This window comes from Thamnophis elegans, chromosome 12 (assembly GCF_009769535.1).
Source record: "Thamnophis elegans isolate rThaEle1 chromosome 12, rThaEle1.pri, whole genome shotgun sequence".
NCBI lineage: Eukaryota > Metazoa > Chordata > Lepidosauria > Squamata > Colubridae > Thamnophis > Thamnophis elegans.
In genome coordinates, this window is record NC_045552.1 from 30996848 (window position 1) to 31015019 (window position 18172).

General features: G+C 51.6%; 1 protein-coding gene across 1 annotated transcript in view; it reads left to right on the forward strand.

The window, feature by feature from the left end:
• Positions 1-18172, forward strand: part of MACF1 (microtubule actin crosslinking factor 1) — a 350069-nt gene extending 331897 nt beyond the window's left edge. The window contains 21 exon segments of the mRNA XM_032227099.1: positions 674-847; positions 1673-1828; positions 2050-2256; positions 3278-3397; positions 4172-4341; positions 4561-4720; positions 6055-6249; positions 6870-6998; positions 7087-7230; positions 7424-7606; positions 7849-7966; positions 8317-8480; positions 9426-9588; positions 11212-11227; positions 11229-11286; positions 11288-11326; positions 11329-11367; positions 12431-12503; positions 13347-13365; positions 15418-15535; positions 18144-18172. Of these exon segments, the coding sequence (XP_032082990.1) occupies positions 674-847; positions 1673-1828; positions 2050-2256; positions 3278-3397; positions 4172-4341; positions 4561-4720; positions 6055-6249; positions 6870-6998; positions 7087-7230; positions 7424-7606; positions 7849-7966; positions 8317-8480; positions 9426-9588; positions 11212-11227; positions 11229-11286; positions 11288-11326; positions 11329-11367; positions 12431-12503; positions 13347-13365; positions 15418-15514 (2424 nt within the window). The 3' untranslated portion in view covers positions 15515-15535; positions 18144-18172.

The following is an 18172-nucleotide window of genomic DNA, read 5'->3' on the forward strand; positions in this document are numbered from 1 at the left end:
CTTCATTCTACCTTTCATAGTCTAGTCACAAAGTCCTCATGAAAGGTTTGTGGTTTAGCCAAGAACCCCCAAGTCTGGTGCACACAATCAGGTGTGAAAATAGCATGCATCCACTTCAGGATATCTAAACACAACAGGAAGCTAAACACATCAGGAGACTGGATGCTAAACCATACGATGAACGATTGAGGGAACTTGGTATGTGTAGTCTAGCAAAGAGAAAAATGAGAGATGACATGATAGCAATATTCCAGTATTTGAAGACCTGCTGCAAAGAAGAGGGAGTCAATCTATTCTCCAGAGCACCTGAAGGCAGGACAAGAAACAATGGATGGAAACTAATCAAGGAGAGAAGCAACCTGGAATTAAGGAGAAACTTCATAACAGTGAGGACAATCAACCACTAGAACAGCTTGTCTCCCAGAATTGTGGGTGCTCCATCACTGGAGGTTTTTAAGAAAATATTAGACAGCCATTTTTCTGGAATAGTATAGGCACTCTTGTTTGAGCAAGAAGGTTGGAATAGATGACCTCCAAGGTCCCATCCAACTCTGTTGTTTTGTGTTCTGTCATTATCCAAACGTTCTCTGAGCCAAAAAGTGGTGGCAAAGTGGTGTATCTTGAGGAGAAATTCTGCAAAATGTCTCTTCTGAAATGCTTCTTTGTGTTCTAGGAACTCTATGCCCAGCTGAAGGTAAATGAGGAAATCTACAGCGAGCTCCTGGCGAAGGGAAGGCTGATGCTTCTGAGCCATGAAGATTCTGGATCTGGATCAAAGATGGAGCAAAGTGTGGCTCTCTTGGAACAGAAATGGGTCCTGGTCAGCACAAAGATGGAAGAGCGGAAGGTAGTGAGCAGAGCTGATAGGGGACCTGGTTATACCACATTCCTCCTTTCCCCACTCAGGTGGTTCTGAGGCAGACACACTGGGAGAAGAGGTTGACCTTTCTCTGGCAGCAGATCAGCTCTTTGACTGACAGCCCTATCTCCAGCTTTATACAAGTAAACAGGATTCTCTGTATGACAGAGTCATAGAGTCCACAGAGGAACTGTTGAACTTGAGTGGAACAAAAAAGTCAGGAAATGGGGCCGGGAGGGAGAAGCAGGAATCTGAGATTGTGGAAGGAGACATCATCAATATGAGGGAGGGAAGGTATATAATTGTAAAACTCTTTAAAACTTTTAATAAAATAAAATAAAAATATGAGTTCCACCTTGGGAAGCAGTGAGACTTTTCCTGGGATTGTGAAAGTTGGTGAGGTTGAGAATCCTTTGGAAAGTTCAGCCTTGCAGTTCCCTTGTCCCTGCACAGAAGCCTGGCTGTCCCTGGGCCAGAGATCAAGTGGTGGGGGACTGAAGACAGGCAGCAGGATTGAGTCTGGTCCAGTGGAGTATAAAGGTGGAATGCAGTGACTTCTCCAAGCTCGTAAATGACCTCTCGTCTTTCAGGAGGTTTTCTGCCATAGAAAAGTTTCTGTTAGCTATCTTGATTCTCTCCAGCATTCTTCAGGGTGGGGGGGAAGGGCACTGAGAACATGAATGAAATTTTGGTTTCTCTCTTGGAGCAGGTGCATGCAAAATCCATGCTCTTGGCGTGGAAGGTCAGCCCCTGTGAGATTTGTCAGGTACTCCTTTTCTTCTGTCTCACTCCTCTACCTTGTCCCCTGTTTAGTCCAAGCTGGAAGAGGCCCTCAACCTGGCAACCGAATTCCAGAATTCCCTGCAGGACTTCATCAACTGGCTGACCCTTGGGGAGCAGAGTCTGAACGTTGCTTCTCCTCCCAGCCTCATCCTTAACACTGTGCTCTCCCAAGTAGAAGAACACAAGGTAAGGGCATCCCCAAACCACTCCCTGTAACAATGGCCCCCTCCACACCTTCATCTTGGCAAAAGGCTGGCAGGTACCAAGAGGGTCTCAGGGTGGGATTTCAGCCTTGCCTGCAGTTCAGCCAACGGAAGGCGGTTTGACCGCTCCCTGTAATGCCAGGATTCCAAAGAGATGTTCATGCAGGGGTTTCTCTTCTGCTTCCTCCCACCCACCCCTGGCAGGGTTTTGCTAATGAAGTCAATGCTCACCGGCATCAGATCATTGCTCTGGACCAAAGTGGAAACCAGCTGAAGTTTCTGAGCCAGAAGCAGGATGTGGTCCTGATCAAGAACCTCCTGGTCAGCGTGCAGTCTCGCTGGGAGAAAGTTGTCCAGCGGTCAGTTGAAAGGGGGCGGGCTCTAGATGATGCCAGGAAGCGGGCAAAACAGGTGAGTGTCCTGGAGGGTAGGGCGCTTTGGGAGCTGCTCATTGAGAGCCAACTGTGAGCTTACAAAAAAAGCTTAGATACTTGCAAAGCAGCAGCATTGTCTCAGATGCTGCATTTGCTGCCATAACACAGCAGGACTGTTCAAATGCATTAAAATCTGTGGGCTGAGTGGCGAGGGAGGGCGAAGGGAGGGGATTCTGCTGGCCATGGGGGGGGGCAACAATGGGAAGAGAGAGAGGGGGGCTTGGCTTGTTTGCTCATAAGGAAAGGGAGGTTGGGGCAAGATGGCAAATGCTCTGGAGCAAGAGAAGCCTTGGGAAGGTGTGAGCGTGTGCAGGGCAATGGGAGGACCCAACATGGACAGGGAAAACAAGCTCGGGAAGGAAGATGGAGAGGAGTCAAGTGAAGAATTAGAAGGTTGATAGCCACATAGAAAGGGCTGGAAGAGTGAGGAAACCAGGAGTTTCAGCCTGATAAAGAATTGGCAGGGGAGCCAAGCAGAGGCCTCTAGAGATGAGTGGTGGGGGCAAGGGTCTCTCCAGGAGATGCAATGGGCTGGGAGAAGAACTTTGGGGGAAGGAGGAAGAGCCACAGCCCAGACGGCACTCTGATAAGACACATTGGAGTCCAAAAGAGGGAGGGGTGAGAAAGTATCTCAGAAGGGACCCCTCTCTAGTTCTCTGGAATGTAAAGATGGGGGAGGAGAAAATGCTTTCAGAGTTGCAAGATTTCTGTTACTGTAATCTCACAATGGAGGTGGGCTTAATGCTTGTGGTTTGGGTCTCCTGACCTGAAGGCATCTTGGGAAAGAGAGTTCCAATTGCACGCAGTGGGACTCTTCCTATGACTACCGGATTCAGAGTCGGTGCCTGGACTGTAAACTTTGCTAGATATTTCCCTGATGATCTATCAGAGGGAAATGATATCCTGAAAGTTGACGCAGGTTTTGCTGGGAAAAACAAGGGACCGTATATATATATATATATAACGCTCACTCTTTGTGGTATGTTTTTACATTCTAGTTCCATGAAGCTTGGAAAAAGTTGGTGGATTGGTTGGACGATGCTGAAAATCATCTAAATTCTGAGCTGGAAATTTCCAACGATCCAGACAAAATCAAATTGCAGCTTTCCAAGCATAAGGTTGGAGTCCAGTTACAGTGTATTTATATATTCAACTTTGAAACTGCCCATCACACTCAGTGTACAATCAACGACATAAACAACCCACATAAATATTGCAACCCACTAGGAGGGAGAATAATTGAAATTAAGGGGGAGAAGCCTTAAGGTCACAGGCTGTTTTGTGAGCCCCAAGCAAGTAGGGCTTCGGACCCTTCCGAAGGGTTGGGAGGGTGAGGAAACCCCTCCCCCTCACTTCTTGGGGAGGATATTCCAAAGGGCAGAGGAGGCTCCCTCTCTGGATCCCGCCAGTTGGAATTCTTTGGCTGACGGGATCCTGCCTGCCTGGGCAGGATGGGCCAGTGGAATGGGAAGAAAGAGGTTCCACAGGCAACCTGGCCCATGCGTGGGGCTTTAAAGGTCATCCCCAACACCTTGAATTAGACCTAGAAGCCAGTCGGCATCCAAATCAGCTCCCCCGCAGAGGCCTTACATCTGTCTCCTTGGGGCATCCAAAATGGCTTGCGCAACCACATTTTCTACCAGCTGAAGCTTCCGGGTACTTTTCCACACAGAGGATGATTGCAGTTGTCCAGATGGGAGATCACCAGGGTGCGAGTGATGGAGAGAAGGCCTCCCAATCCAAGAATGGTCAACATTGGCACACAACACCAAGTGTCAAGGAGGCTCAAGGACCGGGAATGGCTAGGTCAACCAACAGCCTGGCTGGCTGAGAATGCAGTGATTTGCGTCACCTTCCCTAATTTTTTAAAATAATTTCTCTCAAAAACTCAGGAGTTCCAGAAAACCCTGGGGGGCAAACAGCCTGTTTATGACACCACCATCCGCACCGGAAGAGCCTTGAAAGAGAAAGCTCACTTCCCCGATGACACCCAAAACCTGGATCACCTCCTAGGGGAAGTCCGGGATAAATGGGACACAGTTTGTGGCAAATCTGTGGAGCGGTGAGTGAGCAGGGCTAGGGTAGCAGGCGCCCTCAGAGATGACTTCAGTCTGTTTTGTAGCACTGAGGTTTGGGATGAGGGCGGGGGGGGGGGCAATTGCAAACCTAGGCAAAGATGCACCTGGTTGGGGGGGACTCCTGCTCAGCAGGTGTATTTGGCAAGAGTCCGTCTGGGCTCCCAGGAGAATGCCTGCCATCCTCCCCCTGCGTCTCTTTGCAGGCAGCACAAACTGGAAGAGGCGCTTCTCTTCTCTGGGCAGTTTATGGATGCACTGCAGGCCTTGGTGGACTGGCTCTACAAAGTGGAGCCCCAGTTGGCTGAAGACCAGCCTGTCCACGGGGATCTGGATCTGGTCATGAATTTAATGGACGCTCACAAGGTAACTGCTGAGGTGCAGCACGAGGGGTGTGGAAGAGAAGCAGGCAGCCATCTAGTTCTGCCCCCTGTGTCCCTTGCAGTCTGGCAGGCTTCCTCCCTCTAAAAAGCAAGCAGAGGGGGCCCCTTGCAAAATGAGCCTCCAGCTTCCTCACGCTTTCTAAAACAGGTGTGTCCAATCTGCAGCCCCCTGGGCTGCATGTGGCCCTGGACAGTTAATAATACAGCCTCACAAAATAGTCTTACATGCTGGGTCATGAAAAATCTGCAAGGAAACAGCAAGCTCAGAGATTTGATTTGATTTGATTGATTTATTATATTTATATGTCGCCCTTTTCCCCCGAAGGGGACTCAGGGTGGCTCACAATTCAATCGGGGAAGGGGGATACAGACAGAAAATAAAGACGAAACATAACAATACATAATTTAAAAACACACAACAGTCATACCATTCGAGACGGGGGGCAACAGCTCTTTAGCCCCAGGCCTGTCGGAACAGCCAGGTTTTAAGGGCTTTGCGGAAGGCCTGGAGGGTGGTGAGGGTTCGAATCTCCATGGGGAGTTCATTCCAGAGGGCCGGAGCAGCCACAGAGAAGGCCCTCCTCCGGGTAGTCGCCAGTCGGCACTGGCCGGCGGATGGAATTTGGAGGAGGCCTAATCTGTGGGATCTAATCGGTCTGTTGGAGGTAATTGGCAGCAGGCGGTCTCTCAAGTACCCAGGTCCAATACTATGAAGGGCTTTATAAGTGACGACTAGCGCCTTGAAGTGTATCCGGAGACCAATAGGCAGCCAGTGCAGCTCGCGGAGGATAGGTGTTACGTGGGTGAACCGAGGTGCACCCACGATCGCTCGCGCGGCTGCATTCTGGACAAGCTGAAGTCTCCGAATGCTCTTCAAGGGCTGCCCCATGTGGAGCACGTTGCAGTAGTCCAGTCTAGAGATCACAAGGGCACGAGTGACTGTTGTGAGGGCCTCCCGGTTCAGGTAGGGACGCAACTGGTGCACCAGGCGAACCTGGGCAAATGCCCCCCTGGTCACAGCCGACAAGTGGTGTTCAAAAGTCAGCTGTGGGTCCAGGAGGACTCCCAAATTGCAAACCCTGTCTGGGGGGCATACTGTTTGACCCCCCAGCCTGAGAGAGCACCAAGGACCCCTCATTTATATAAATTAACTGCATTATATATATTTTATATGCATCACTCAGTGCAGTCCAAGGATACCATAGGTTTGAAGCTTATTAAGGAAAAAATAAACCACTTCTGACCTTGACAAGAAAACTATATTTAGTCACCCCGAGTGAAGCTTGGCTCAAGAGTATTTTTTCATTTCCTTCTTAGGTTTTCCAGAAAGAGCTTGGCAAGCGGACGGGCACCATCCAGGTTCTCAAGCGTTCAGGTCGTGAACTAATTGAGAACAGCCGAGACGACACCACCTGGGTGAAAGTGCAGCTTCAGGAGCTGAGCAACCGTTGGGACACCGTCTGCAAGATGTCCGTCTTGAAGCAGACACGGCTGGAACTGGCCTTAAAGCAGGTGAGGGAAGATGGGGCAGACCCTCCTGGCACCCACTCTTCTTCTTCCCTCCACCTGCTCTCTGAAAGATGGGCCTTCCCCTTGGCTGGTCTTGGAATTATGCATGTCACATATGGGCGGGGGGGTGGGCTTTCAACAGCCACGTGCAGCCCAAAGTTCAGAGCGCCAAGTGTGCTTTGTTGCAAATCCAAGGTCAGAGTTTTATACACAAGATTCACAGACGCAACACAACAAAGATGGTTGTTTACAGTAGAGGGATAGGAGGCAGGGCTACCTTTCAACCAGTCTTTAATCAGGAGAGTTACTTCCCTGCTTGGCAAGGAGCCTGACTGAGTGTCCCTCTCCTGCCCGAGTCTGAGGGGCTTGGAGGCCACGTCCTCATCTGGCTGCTTCAGTTGCGTTGAGGATGCCTGTGCTGGGTCCAATGACTCCTGGCCTGGAGTCTCCTGAGGTTGACATTCCAGGGGATCGGCTGGAGAAACCTCATCAGCGTCTGAGTCCTGGGCATGACTCTTCCAGGGCACGGCTGGCTGAGTGCAGCTGGCTCCTTTGGCCCATCCCAAGGGGTCAGTTGCAGAAGTGAAGGGCTGATGGAGGGGGGGGGGGCTTCTGCTTTCCAGGCCGAGGAGTTCCGGGCAGCCATCCACCAGCTGCTGGAGTGGCTCTCGGAGGCCGAGCAGACCCTCCGCTTCCGAGGAGCTTTGCCCGACGATGCGGAAGCTCTGCAGTCACTCATCGACGTACATAAGGTGGGCCGTCATCCCAGGGATGCAGGAGGGGCCAGCAGGGCAGAGGGGCCGTGGGTAACAGTGCCTGTGGGTTGCCCTCCTTGTGCAGGAGTTCATGAAGAAGGTGGAGGAGAAAAGGCTGGACGTGAACTCAGCGGTGGGGATGGGGGAGGCCATCCTGTCTGTGTGCCACCCAGACTGCGTCACCACCATAAAACACTGGATCACCATCATGCGGGCTCGGTTCGAAGAGGTGAGTTGCTGTGGGGACTTTGGCTTCTTGTCCACTGAGTTGGGCCTATGGTGGCGGACGAAGGGGTCCCTTTGGTTCATTGTGGGGTGTTCTGCACCCATGGAATAATCAGCTCCAGACTTCTGTCTCCGCCCCTCCAGATGCCCAGCCCTCTCTGCCTCTCAGCCTTTTCTCTTGGCCTGTTTCTCTCCAGGTTCTCACCTGGGCAAAGCAGCACCAGCAGCGGCTTGAAGCGGCGCTTCTGGAACTCGTGGCCAACGCGGAGCTCCTGGAAGAACTGCTGGCGTGGATCCAGTGGGCGGAGGCCACGCTGATCCAGCGGGACCAGGAGCCCCAGAATATCGAGCAGGTCAAAGCCCTCATTGCAGAACACCAGGTAACAAGCGTCCCTGTGTCCTCCTGGCCCCTCCCTCAAGGAGAACAGCATCCCTTCTTCCGATCGGATGCATTGGTCACCGTGAGTGGCGCAAATGCTCAGTGCCTGGCATGGACTGCAGACCTTGCCAGCAGTGGGGCTGCAACCACTGCCTCTCGAGGTTTTCAGCTTTAATGTTCCAAAAGGGAGGCTGAGAAAAGTAGCTGGACTTTGGCAAACTGTTGCATCTTCTCTCTTGCCAGTCCTTCATGGAAGAGATGACCCGGAAGCAGCCAGATGTGGACCGTGTCACCAAAACATATAAGAGGAAAACGACTGAGCCAACTCATGGCCCTTTCATGGAAAAATCCCGCAGCAACAGTAAGTTGTTATAACTTGGGGTGCCAGCAACTAGTGCCAGGGGTGAGGTGGACACCTGCCGAGAGCCCTGCTGTGGCTCCTTGCCTGGGGCTGGCAGTTGCTGAGCAATCCAGTGTATTCCGTGCAGGCCCAGCCTCTGAATGGTAATGGTCTATTGTAAAGTTGGTCCTACCTGTCAGAACCCAGATCTCAACAAAGTCATCTCACCCATCCTCAAGTTTTGGCAGAGTTTTTGAGGGGGGGGGGGGGGTTTGGAATGTTTCCCATTTTCTTCTCTGCTCCTTTCCTTCCCCCTTTTCTGTGCTCTGGCTTGGCTTGGCTTTTTTCAGCTCCTCTGCTTTTTATTCCAGGAAAGCCCTTGAACCAGGCAGCCCCTCCGCCCCTGCCAATCCTATCGCAGTCCGAAGCCAAGAACCCGCGCATCAACCAGCTCTCCGCACGCTGGCAGCAGGTGTGGCTGCTGGCCCTGGAGCGGCAGCGCAAGCTCAATGATGCCCTGGACAGGCTAGAAGAGGTGAGCATCCTCTTCCGCAGGTGGGCAGGGCAGCCTCGGACAAGTGGGGGTGGGGGTGGGTGCAGTATTTGAAAGGTGGGGCTGATTTTGGCTTCAGGTTCAATAGGGCAAGGCTGGTGCCCATCCCTCTCCTCCCCCGTCAGCTGCCACCTTGCCCTTCTGTCTTCCCAGCCCATTCTCCATCCGCTTCCTCATCTAGGCTGGAAGCCATTTAAAAACTGACACCTCCTAGATCTCTTGGCCATTCCTCGGGGTTTATGCTTAAGCCCACTTGGAGATCTCCAACTGTAGGAATGTGCCATGAAATAAGTGTCAACCTCTGCCACACACAAGAGTTCCTGGTTAGTTTCAGCAATAACAGCAGGCCTAAAGCTCGGCAATCAATACATTTCTTCTGTTGTCACCTCACAAAGAGAAAGATGCAACTCCCACAATTGGGACTGGGTGCAGAGAACTGGCTGGGATTCCTGATACTCTCATTTTGGCAGATGAAGTTCCCATCCTACCCTCTCACACATAGACACAACTCCAAGGAGCCTTCCACACCCTAAGGATGCCCCATTATGGGAATTTGGAGACCTTTCAAGCGATGGTACTTATGTCCCTGGGCTAGTGCAGGGAAGGATAGGTCTGCTCTGGACCTTGGAAGAAAAGGTTGAGAGCTGCTCCCCAAAGCTTTTCAAGATGGCCCATTTGGGGCTCTTTTGTGGCTGAGTTTACAGAATATGCTTAAGTGGATATGAAAACCAACTCTATTAGCTGCAAAAAGTATCCTGAACACAGCCTGGGTTCACTCAACAGAGTAAGCTTCAGAAGACCTCTATCCAAGATTAAGTCTAGCAAAATAAGCTCAAGTTGGGCCAATGGATCTGATGTGTCTTTAACTGACCAACTAAGTATCTTCTGTGAACAGAGCACATAATTTTTCCCCCTTCTATTTCCAAGTTGAAAGAATTTGCAAACTTTGACTTTGATGTGTGGCGGAAGAAATATATGCGCTGGATGAACCACAAGAAATCTCGTGTGATGGACTTCTTCCGGCGGATCGACAAAGACCAGGATGGGAAGATCACCCGGCAGGAGTTCATTGATGGGATCCTGGCCTCTAGTGAGTGCCTACTTGTTCCACGTCTTCCTTCGATTACTGTGACAGGGGCAGCTGAGTAGCAAGAAGGGTGGCTCCCTGCTCAGAAGTCTCTCTCTCTCTCTGCCCACTCCAAGACCCTGGGCTTGATTGGCACAGAGGCAGAGAACCATTCTCACGTGGCAGCCAGGCTGAGCTGCAGGCTCAAGCGCTGGAAGCTGGCAGGTGGAATAGCAGCAGCCTCACGGAGCTTCACAGCCCGCTCTAAGTGGTTTGCAGAGTCAGCCTATTGCTCCCAATAATCTGGGTCCTCACTTTATCGATCTCGGAAGGATGAAGGGCTGAGTCAACCTTGAGCCAGTCAGGATCAAACTGCTGGCAGTCAGTAGAATTAGCCTGCAACTGTAGCCATTGTGCCACCATGGAAAGTAGAATGGCTGGGTCTCCTGTCTGGTGCAGCTGTTTGTGCAGGGATTTCTGGATATCCCACGGTGGTTCCCCAATCACTTAAAGTGACACTATTAGGCTACAAAATGTGTAACTTAACGGAGGTCAGGCTGCAGCTTCATGGCAGGGTGGGAGTGGGGGTGAGGATAGAGAGAAGCATGCGGGAGGGACCCCAGCCTCTCTCCTTGCTTCCCCTCCCTCTATCCCCGGAATCTTTACTGCAAGAGGAAGTCTTCTGTTCCCCTTCCTTCCATTTACTTCCTTCTGACCTACTTGGTTCTCTTTACATTTGCGGGGCTGATCATCCCAAGATCCATAGGGGATCCCGAGTGCTAAGCCTGGCCAAGGAACCATTTACACAAATGTTGGAGGTGGGTTGGGGTGGGTGGGAATCTGGATTGTTTGGCACCCTTTTGCGAGGGCTGCCTTCAGAGACCTTCTCTGCCCAGTGAAAGGCAACCGAAAGGAAACACAGCTTGGCATTTTCTGAATTCTCCAGGCATTTCCATAAGACCCGGGATTGAAGCCTTTCTGCAGTGACTCCCTGAGGTTTGTTGGCTGGTCAGCTCATCAGGGCTCTTCCACTTTCCCAGGCTTTGAGCTTGGCTGACCTTACTGGCTCGCTTCAGATAGTCCCACCTTTTGTGCAGTGTTACAACTTCTGCCAAGATCAGAAGGTTTTTTGGGTGGAAGACGGGCAGCAGGTCCGTCTGCGTATCCATTTAAGTGCTGCTGCTCTGCAGCAAACTCAGTAGGACCAAGGCTGGGTTTTTGGCCATCACTTCCTTATTTCTGCTTATATCAGTATTAGGAAAAAATCCAAACCACATTTCTGCCACTTTGCACAACATACCACATGCCCAAGGAAGGGTATGAACAATGAGAGGAAATCCCTTTGAGCGAGCTGGGTCTGGCAGGGCTACTTACGCCCCTATCTCTGGGTCTCTCAAAGCTGAGGTGAACGAGGCAAAAGCCCTGCTGGCCTGGCACCTAACGTAACTGGAACCGATGAAGTTTCCCCTTTGCCTAGGCCTGCTCCATCTCTTGCCATGGAGTCTGCTTGTCTTATTTCCCTGAAACAAAGGCTGTGCCCATGCATGCCCTTTTGGGGAAGGGAGGAGGCTGCCAGGGGCCCCTCATTTTGACAGCTTCTCTGAAGGGACTTGGTGTCCATCTGTTCTCTTTCTCTTCCTTCCCCAGAATTCCCCACGACAAAGTAGAATGACAGCTGTTGCTGATATCTTTGACCGGGATGGGGATGGCTATATTGATTATTTATGAGTTTGTAGCTGCTCTACACCCTAACAAGATTGGCTTTACCGACCCACAACAGATGCGGACAAAATCGAGGATGAGGTATGGGCCTTGGTTGGGGAGCGGGAGGAGAAGACACAGTAAACGGGGCTCTGCAGGCAACGAGCTCACTGTCGCCACTGATCAAGATGGCGTGTCGTCACTTATCTCCCCAACTTCTTCTCTTGCTAAACGCCTGGGGTTTCATGAGAAAGAAGTAGGTGGAATTGCAGTCAGCAAGCATTCTCCCACTTACTGCTCCTTATGGCCTCCTTTTCCCTTTGCATCTCAGAGTCTGGGATCCCTTCTCTTGTGGAGGCTTGTGCAGGGGGATTAGTCAAAATCATTGGAATAGATTAAATTGGATTCACCAGGGAGACGTCCCTTCTTCCTCTGCCCCGCTCACTTGGCAGCCTTCCAGCTTTCCCACTCCTCCCAGGCATTTCTCCCAGCCTTCATTTCCCCATCTGTTTTGCTATGTCCACTGGAATGTTCACAGTTTAATCATAGAACATAAGGGACCTTAGAGGTCATCTAGTCCACCTCCCAGGACAGTCTAATCGGGGCACATTCTTTTACTGGCAGTTCATCTTAATCAATAGGTACTAATTATGTGTAGAAACTTTATTTTGAGTCTGCATCCTGCTCTTTTTGGGGTATGCAAATGCAGCCAGAGTGGATCCCCTGTCCACCGTAACCGGGACTGGTTTCCTGCATCCGGTTCCCAGCTTGGACCAGGGAAGCCAAGTACAGCACAGGACGTCCATGCCCACTCTTCTGCCCACTCTTCATCACTCCTTTTGGTGGGGCTTCTGAAATTCGGGATCACCCTCCTTTGGGGCAAACCCCAGACTTGGCCTGTGCCGTCCATTACAGACGACAGGACTTGAGCAGCCCTTGCCCAGCCAGCGCTGGTCAGTGGGTGTTGGCCAGCAGTCCCAAGATCTTGGGTCCAGATCATCCCATAGCAGCGAAGGCTGCCCAGTGGATAGCCCCCCCCCTCTCACCCCGCTTGGAGCTTGAGTGGGATGAGCACCAGAAGCATTGGGGGGGGGGTGTCAGCTTTCAGCACCGACCCGAAGCAGACGGCACACCACCTTTCTTCCTGCTTCCTCTTCCTTCACAGGTGACAAGGCAGGTGGCTCAGTGCAAATGTGCCAAGCGATTCCAAGTGGAGCAGATGGAGAGAACAAGTACCGGTAAGGAGAAGGAGCCAGGATGGGGGCTGTCTGTGATCTGGGGCCCTCAGCAGGCTGACTATGGCCCGCCAGTGCAGTGCCGTTGTTTGAAGGAGGACACGCCCACCCTGTCAGGAAGCAGGGCCTGGTACCACAGACATAGGCCCCCCTGGTGCAGCTCCAGAGGCGGGGGGGGGGCATGGTGCTCTGCAAGGGTATGGAGAAAGCTGTCCCATGAACCATCCCTCTCTTCTGTGCCTGGGAAGCCTCTGTGTTGGGGTGGGGGGGTCTGCCTTATAGTATAATCCTTTTTCAGGCTTGAAGAGTTTTCTTCTGGATGCTCCCAGAAAAATGGGTTCAGAAATGGAGCTTTATCCTCTTTTTGATTTTTGCTTGAAGCTTCTGGAATTTACCCTCCGTTTTGAGCTGCTCTCTGTCCTTTAACCTGGACTGGATTTTAGCCAAGGAGGCAGAAAGCATCTCTGGAGGTTCTCAGTCGTCCAGCTCAGGGTTGTCCCAAAAGGGCTTCCTTCAAAAGGCAACTGGGCTTTATTTGTCCTTCAGGAGCTGCTTCTTTTGAGGAAAGCCCCTTTGGGCCCAGGCACAGAGCACTTGTTGCCACTCTTGCAGGGAGGGCTGGGGGGAGGGGTGGAAGCCGTGGGACCCCGCCACTTGAGACCCCCCCCCACCGCCCTTTCTGCTGGCCTTCCTTCCCTTCTTTTAATACATAAACGGAGGGATAGCAGTTTAGCAGTCCAGGAAGCACAGAAAAGAGTCTCAGCATTGTTGCCCTGTGTGATGTAACCCTGTGTGATGTGTTCTCTCTTCTCCCTTTCTCTTCCCGTTTGCACCTCCTCCTCTCTAGTTCTTCCTCGGCAACCAGGTACAGTGAGCCTTGCAGTGCTGCCTCTGCGTTTTTCCTGTAGCTAATTCTCCTTCCAACATGTGCATGTATAATTTCCGTGTCTGTTTCCACACCGGCCTTTTCCTAACTATGGCTGCAGTGCTGGTGGAGGTATTAACTTGACAGAGTTGCTGGTATATTCAGAATACAGTGACGCAACCAGGCAGTGACCACCAATTGTAAAAATAAACACAGAATCACACACGCACCCATCTGCACCCAACGTAGACTTTAGACCTTTTGGAGAACTGAAAACTTGCTTTAAGGGAACATCTGAAATGGCCATTGGGCTGTCCTGGCAATGAGGCTGGGCAGACAATTCTCAGTCTCAGAAATTCCAGGCAGAGTTAAAAGAATGGAAGAGAGCAGCTGGACAGAGTTGCCTGCGGCACCCATCTGGGGCTGTTCTGGGTACACAAAACGGACTGATGATAGGAAGCAGAGTTCAGGGCTTGGGCCATAGACTGTTGACCAACCGGCAAGCCGTTGCTTCGGCTGAACTTTCCAACATATCTTGGGAAGCCCAGGGACCTTCACATCTACCCTGACCAAGGATCCCTCCTGCAGCTTCCGTCCTCTCTGGGGAGAGCTGGGAGTGGCTCAGCCGGGGACTTTGGCCCAGAGTTTTGTGTTCACAGCACAGAACTGCTAGTTTGACCAAGGGTTCTGTATATCAGCCTCTTTCCATGGGTTCCTATTCATTTCCCATCGTTTTTGGCAATGCAAGTCCCCAATTCCTCTGGAAAACTCCCTCCACAAGTAGCCCTAAATCTCCAACCACCTGCAGGGCCCTTTTCAACAACGGAGGCAGCCTCTGTGGGGACTCTGGCTTCCGGCTGAGAGAAATTACAGCTGCTGCAGAGAAAATTCCTGTCTCATTTCTGCCTCTCCAATGAGTTCAGGGTCGCATCCTGTTGCCTGTTTGGGGAGGGGTTGGCAGTGAATGTCGGCAGCCGGCCTTTTTGGCTGATTCTGACACACAGATCAGCTGAAGGAGGGAAAAGTTAATAGTTCAGCTACCCAGAATTGTGGAGGGATGGAAATGATGGTTCCATCCATATGTCCATGACCCCCGAGATATGACAATGCCCTGTTTTCCATCTGAAATATTTGGGGGAAAGAGAGGGCAGTTTATGGGGCTAAAAGCGCCCCCAGTGTGAAGGCTGATGGGAACTCAAGGTGCTGCTGTAGGTTAAGCAGATGGCTTGGGGTCTGGGACGTCCTTCATCAATCAGTAATTGCCGTCTTTGCCTCTGATCCTGGCAGTTAATCAGTTAATCAATACTTGGAGGTTGCTGCTCCTTGAGGCCACCTGTCTGGCTGCTGCCAATCATGCTTTTGCTGGGGGTGGGGGGGAGAGGATGCCAGGCTTGAAAGCTTTTCGGTGGAGGGTTTTGCTTTCCTTCCTGATGAGAGGCACCTCCAGGGGGGTCTCTTGGGAGGGGGCTCGGTCAGCTGACGGTTTGAAGCCAAGCAGCTTCCAAAAGACACAAATCTCTTGAGGAGAAGGGTTGAATTCGGGTTTCTAGGCAGCCCAAATTGGCCCAAAGGGAAACGGCCCATTTGGGGTCAGCAGACCTGGGCAGCTGCCGAGTACAAGAGAGGCCTGGCCAGGAGCCCTGGAGCTGACCCCCAGCCTGCCCCACCTCCCCCAGCATCTTTTGGCATCTTTCTCCTGCAGCCTTTTGGGGCTGGCTGGGATTTCTTGTTTGTCCTTGGTCACCTAGGAGGCGGAGTCCAGCAAAATGGGCTTTTGCCACCCAGGGAGCATTGGACCATTCCACTTTTTTAATCATTAAAATATTAAGAAATTAATTATTAAGAAAGATGGTGATTAATTGATTTAATAAGAATAATACACTTAATCAAATGTATGATATTTTAATAAAATAATTGCCTCTGTCACTTTCAAAGGGATATGGGGGTTGTGGGGGTGACTCAGACATAGACCTCTCCTGCTTGGAGAAGAACACGCGTGCCTTACTGTGACATTGCAATGAAACCGGCGCTTTCTTTGCATCTTTGCAACAGTTTGGGGATTCCCAGCAGCTGCGGCTGGTCCGTATCCTGCGTAGTACCGTCATGGTCCGTGTTGGCGGAGGATGGATGGCCCTGGACGAGTTCTTAGTGAAAAATGATCCTTGTCGAGGTAGGAGATGCGCTGCTTCTTCAGGAAGGTTTTTTTCAGAGAAAGCTCCAATACAGGCGACTGCTGACTGGGGAGCAGGAAGGGCAGCTGCTCTGGAGGGTCCCCGGGTCCCCGGAAGATCAGCCCAGGAAGCATAGCTCAACATCAGGCCCCTGAGAAAAAAAGTTCTCGGCCACGAGCACCCAGGGGCCACAGCCAGACAGGCCCCGGAGCCCTTTGCCCCCAGAGTGGTCTCTCTCTCCTCCCTCAGCCACTGACCACGGCCCCCCTGCATGCCGCACAAAGGAGCTCCCTTCCTTGCCTGCTGCTCCCTCCTGTTGCCGCACCTGTTTCTTTTCTCTATTCTAGTTCATCATCCTGGGAGTAAAATCAAACGCTCCGACTCAGCTCTTCGATTGCCAGTCATTCTCCGATAGGTTGGAGGTTTTTCTTCCCTTTCTCTGAGTGCCCCATTGGGAATGGCTTTGCTACTCTAACCTGCCTCTGTTGGTCCTGAATGCTGGAGCCTGTGCTGTGCTTGGCCAAGGAAGGAAGGGGGTGCAGAGCTCTTACTGGCCAGCTGGCTGGAGCCTTCTCCCCCCCCCCCCAGAGGTCTTCTCCTTCCCCCCACTGGGTCCTTGGGCTCAGCTTTACCCTCATGGGTGGCCCTGAGTCGGGAGGGGGAGTGAGACCCTGTGTGGATGCCATGTCCTTACTTGCACGCTTCCTTCTCTGCTTTTCTTCTCCGGGAACCACTTGAACAGACAGAACAAAACACAAATAAAGTGGAATTCAAAAGTTAGAAAAACAGATGGAAAGTAACAGTAACTGTAACAAAACAATAGAGTCACATTTGCTGATTTTCTAAATGCAAGGGAAGCCTCCTCAGACGGTGCTTCATGCGGCTTCTGACTTTGGACAGATTCCTCTCGGGAATCCTGCCCTTAGGAGGCCTGGCCAAAGCTGTTTGGGTGGCCAGGGTTGAGGGCACTCTGAACGGTGCCTGATAAGCCCTGAGTGCAGGTGGCTGGTTTCAGCCTTTCCAGGGTCTCTACCTTGCACCAAGTAGCAACCTAGACTGTATTTTAATACTGGTCACAATTCCTGGATACTTGCCAAACTTTGACCGGCCTCCCAGCAGCCCCAGGTATGGGAACTGCCGGGATTCTCCAGGCAACAGAGCTACTCCGAACAGTTTTGAAGTCCACCCACTTCAGCCCCATTCCCTTCCTCTGGGGGTGCAAAAGAGAAATGCTTTTTATCCTTTAGTATCACTTCCTCTCTTCGGGTTGAAATTTCAGCAGGCACTGATTTGGGTGTCTGTAACTCACAAGTAGCCTGTAATATCCAATAAATATGCCAATAAATATCCTTTCCTCGGTCTTTGGAGTTGTGATGTTTCTGGCAGGTTCATACTTGCCTTTCCTCCCACCGTTTCTGGCTGGATGCTCCCGGTTGGAAAACCTCCACCTTTTTCTCTCACCTGGCGCCTCCAGGTATTTGGCTGAGAGTCCTGGGTGTTGAAGGCAAACTTACGGGAAAACCAAGGGAATGCGTTGAATGGGAGGGCCCTGGGCTTCCAAGCCCTTTTGGCTTTGGGACTACTACATTCCTGTTGCTGTGTGTAGCCAATTGTTGCTTAGCTCCCCGTAATTCCAGAACAAGACCCAGCTGTCGTTGCGTGTGTCTTGGGTAGGCTGCCACTGATCCTACATGGCTTTTGCACGGTGTGGCTTACTTAACCAAACTACCAATCTGTGTGCTTCCGTTGGCTGGGTTTATTTTCCAAGGAGGGTAGATTCTATTAACCCGTTTGCTCTTAAGCTGGGTGGGGGTGGGGGTGGGGTGTTCCAATTTCTTGATCCCACCAGTTAATTTTATTCCAGCCTTTGGGGAGCCAGAAGAACTTTTCAGGTGGGAGTATGTTCAGGGATTGCCCCGACAAGATCCCTTTTTCTGGATCTTGGTGCTCCAGAAGATTCATAAGTCCTTTTACAGCCAATGTGAGCAATCTAATCCCAGTGAAGAGCAGATTCTGAGAGGCCAAGCATTGTAGCCTCTGCATCTCACCCACCCCACCACCCCGTCCCATTTTGATCCTTTTTGTGACTGATGCTGCTCTCCTTGGCCTTATTAGGGGCACCGGGCCTGCCTTTACAGGAAGTCTCGGGCCTGCCTCTCCCTCTCCAACAGCCCTCCACTGTAGCCTCCACTGGCTCACTCCAGTTTTAACTTAAGGGCTTCTTTGCTGAGCTGACACTAGGAGAAGAATTTTTGGATGGGAGCCCCCTTCAGCATGTGGGACAGAGGAGGGGCTTTCAGAAGGATGCCTGCTCTCAGCTTCAAGGCCATGCATCTTCTCCTAGCCTTGATGTGGAGAGGGGGCAAGGGTCAGCTGAGTGGTTGGGGCTTTGCATGATGTGTAGCCTGCATTGGGGGGGGGGGGCTTTTCCTGCCACATTCAGTACTGCAAATCTAAATGGCTGAAGAGGTCCTTTTGTCCGGCTGGAAGAAAGGAAGAAAAAGAGGCCATGCTTCCAGCAGACTCCAAACCTGGACCATAGTTCGTTCTTCCATTTAGGTACCTTCAGCTTCGTCATCTGTATTTTGTGTTCTTCTTTTCTTACAGCTCGAGGCAGGACTAACCTTGAACTTCGA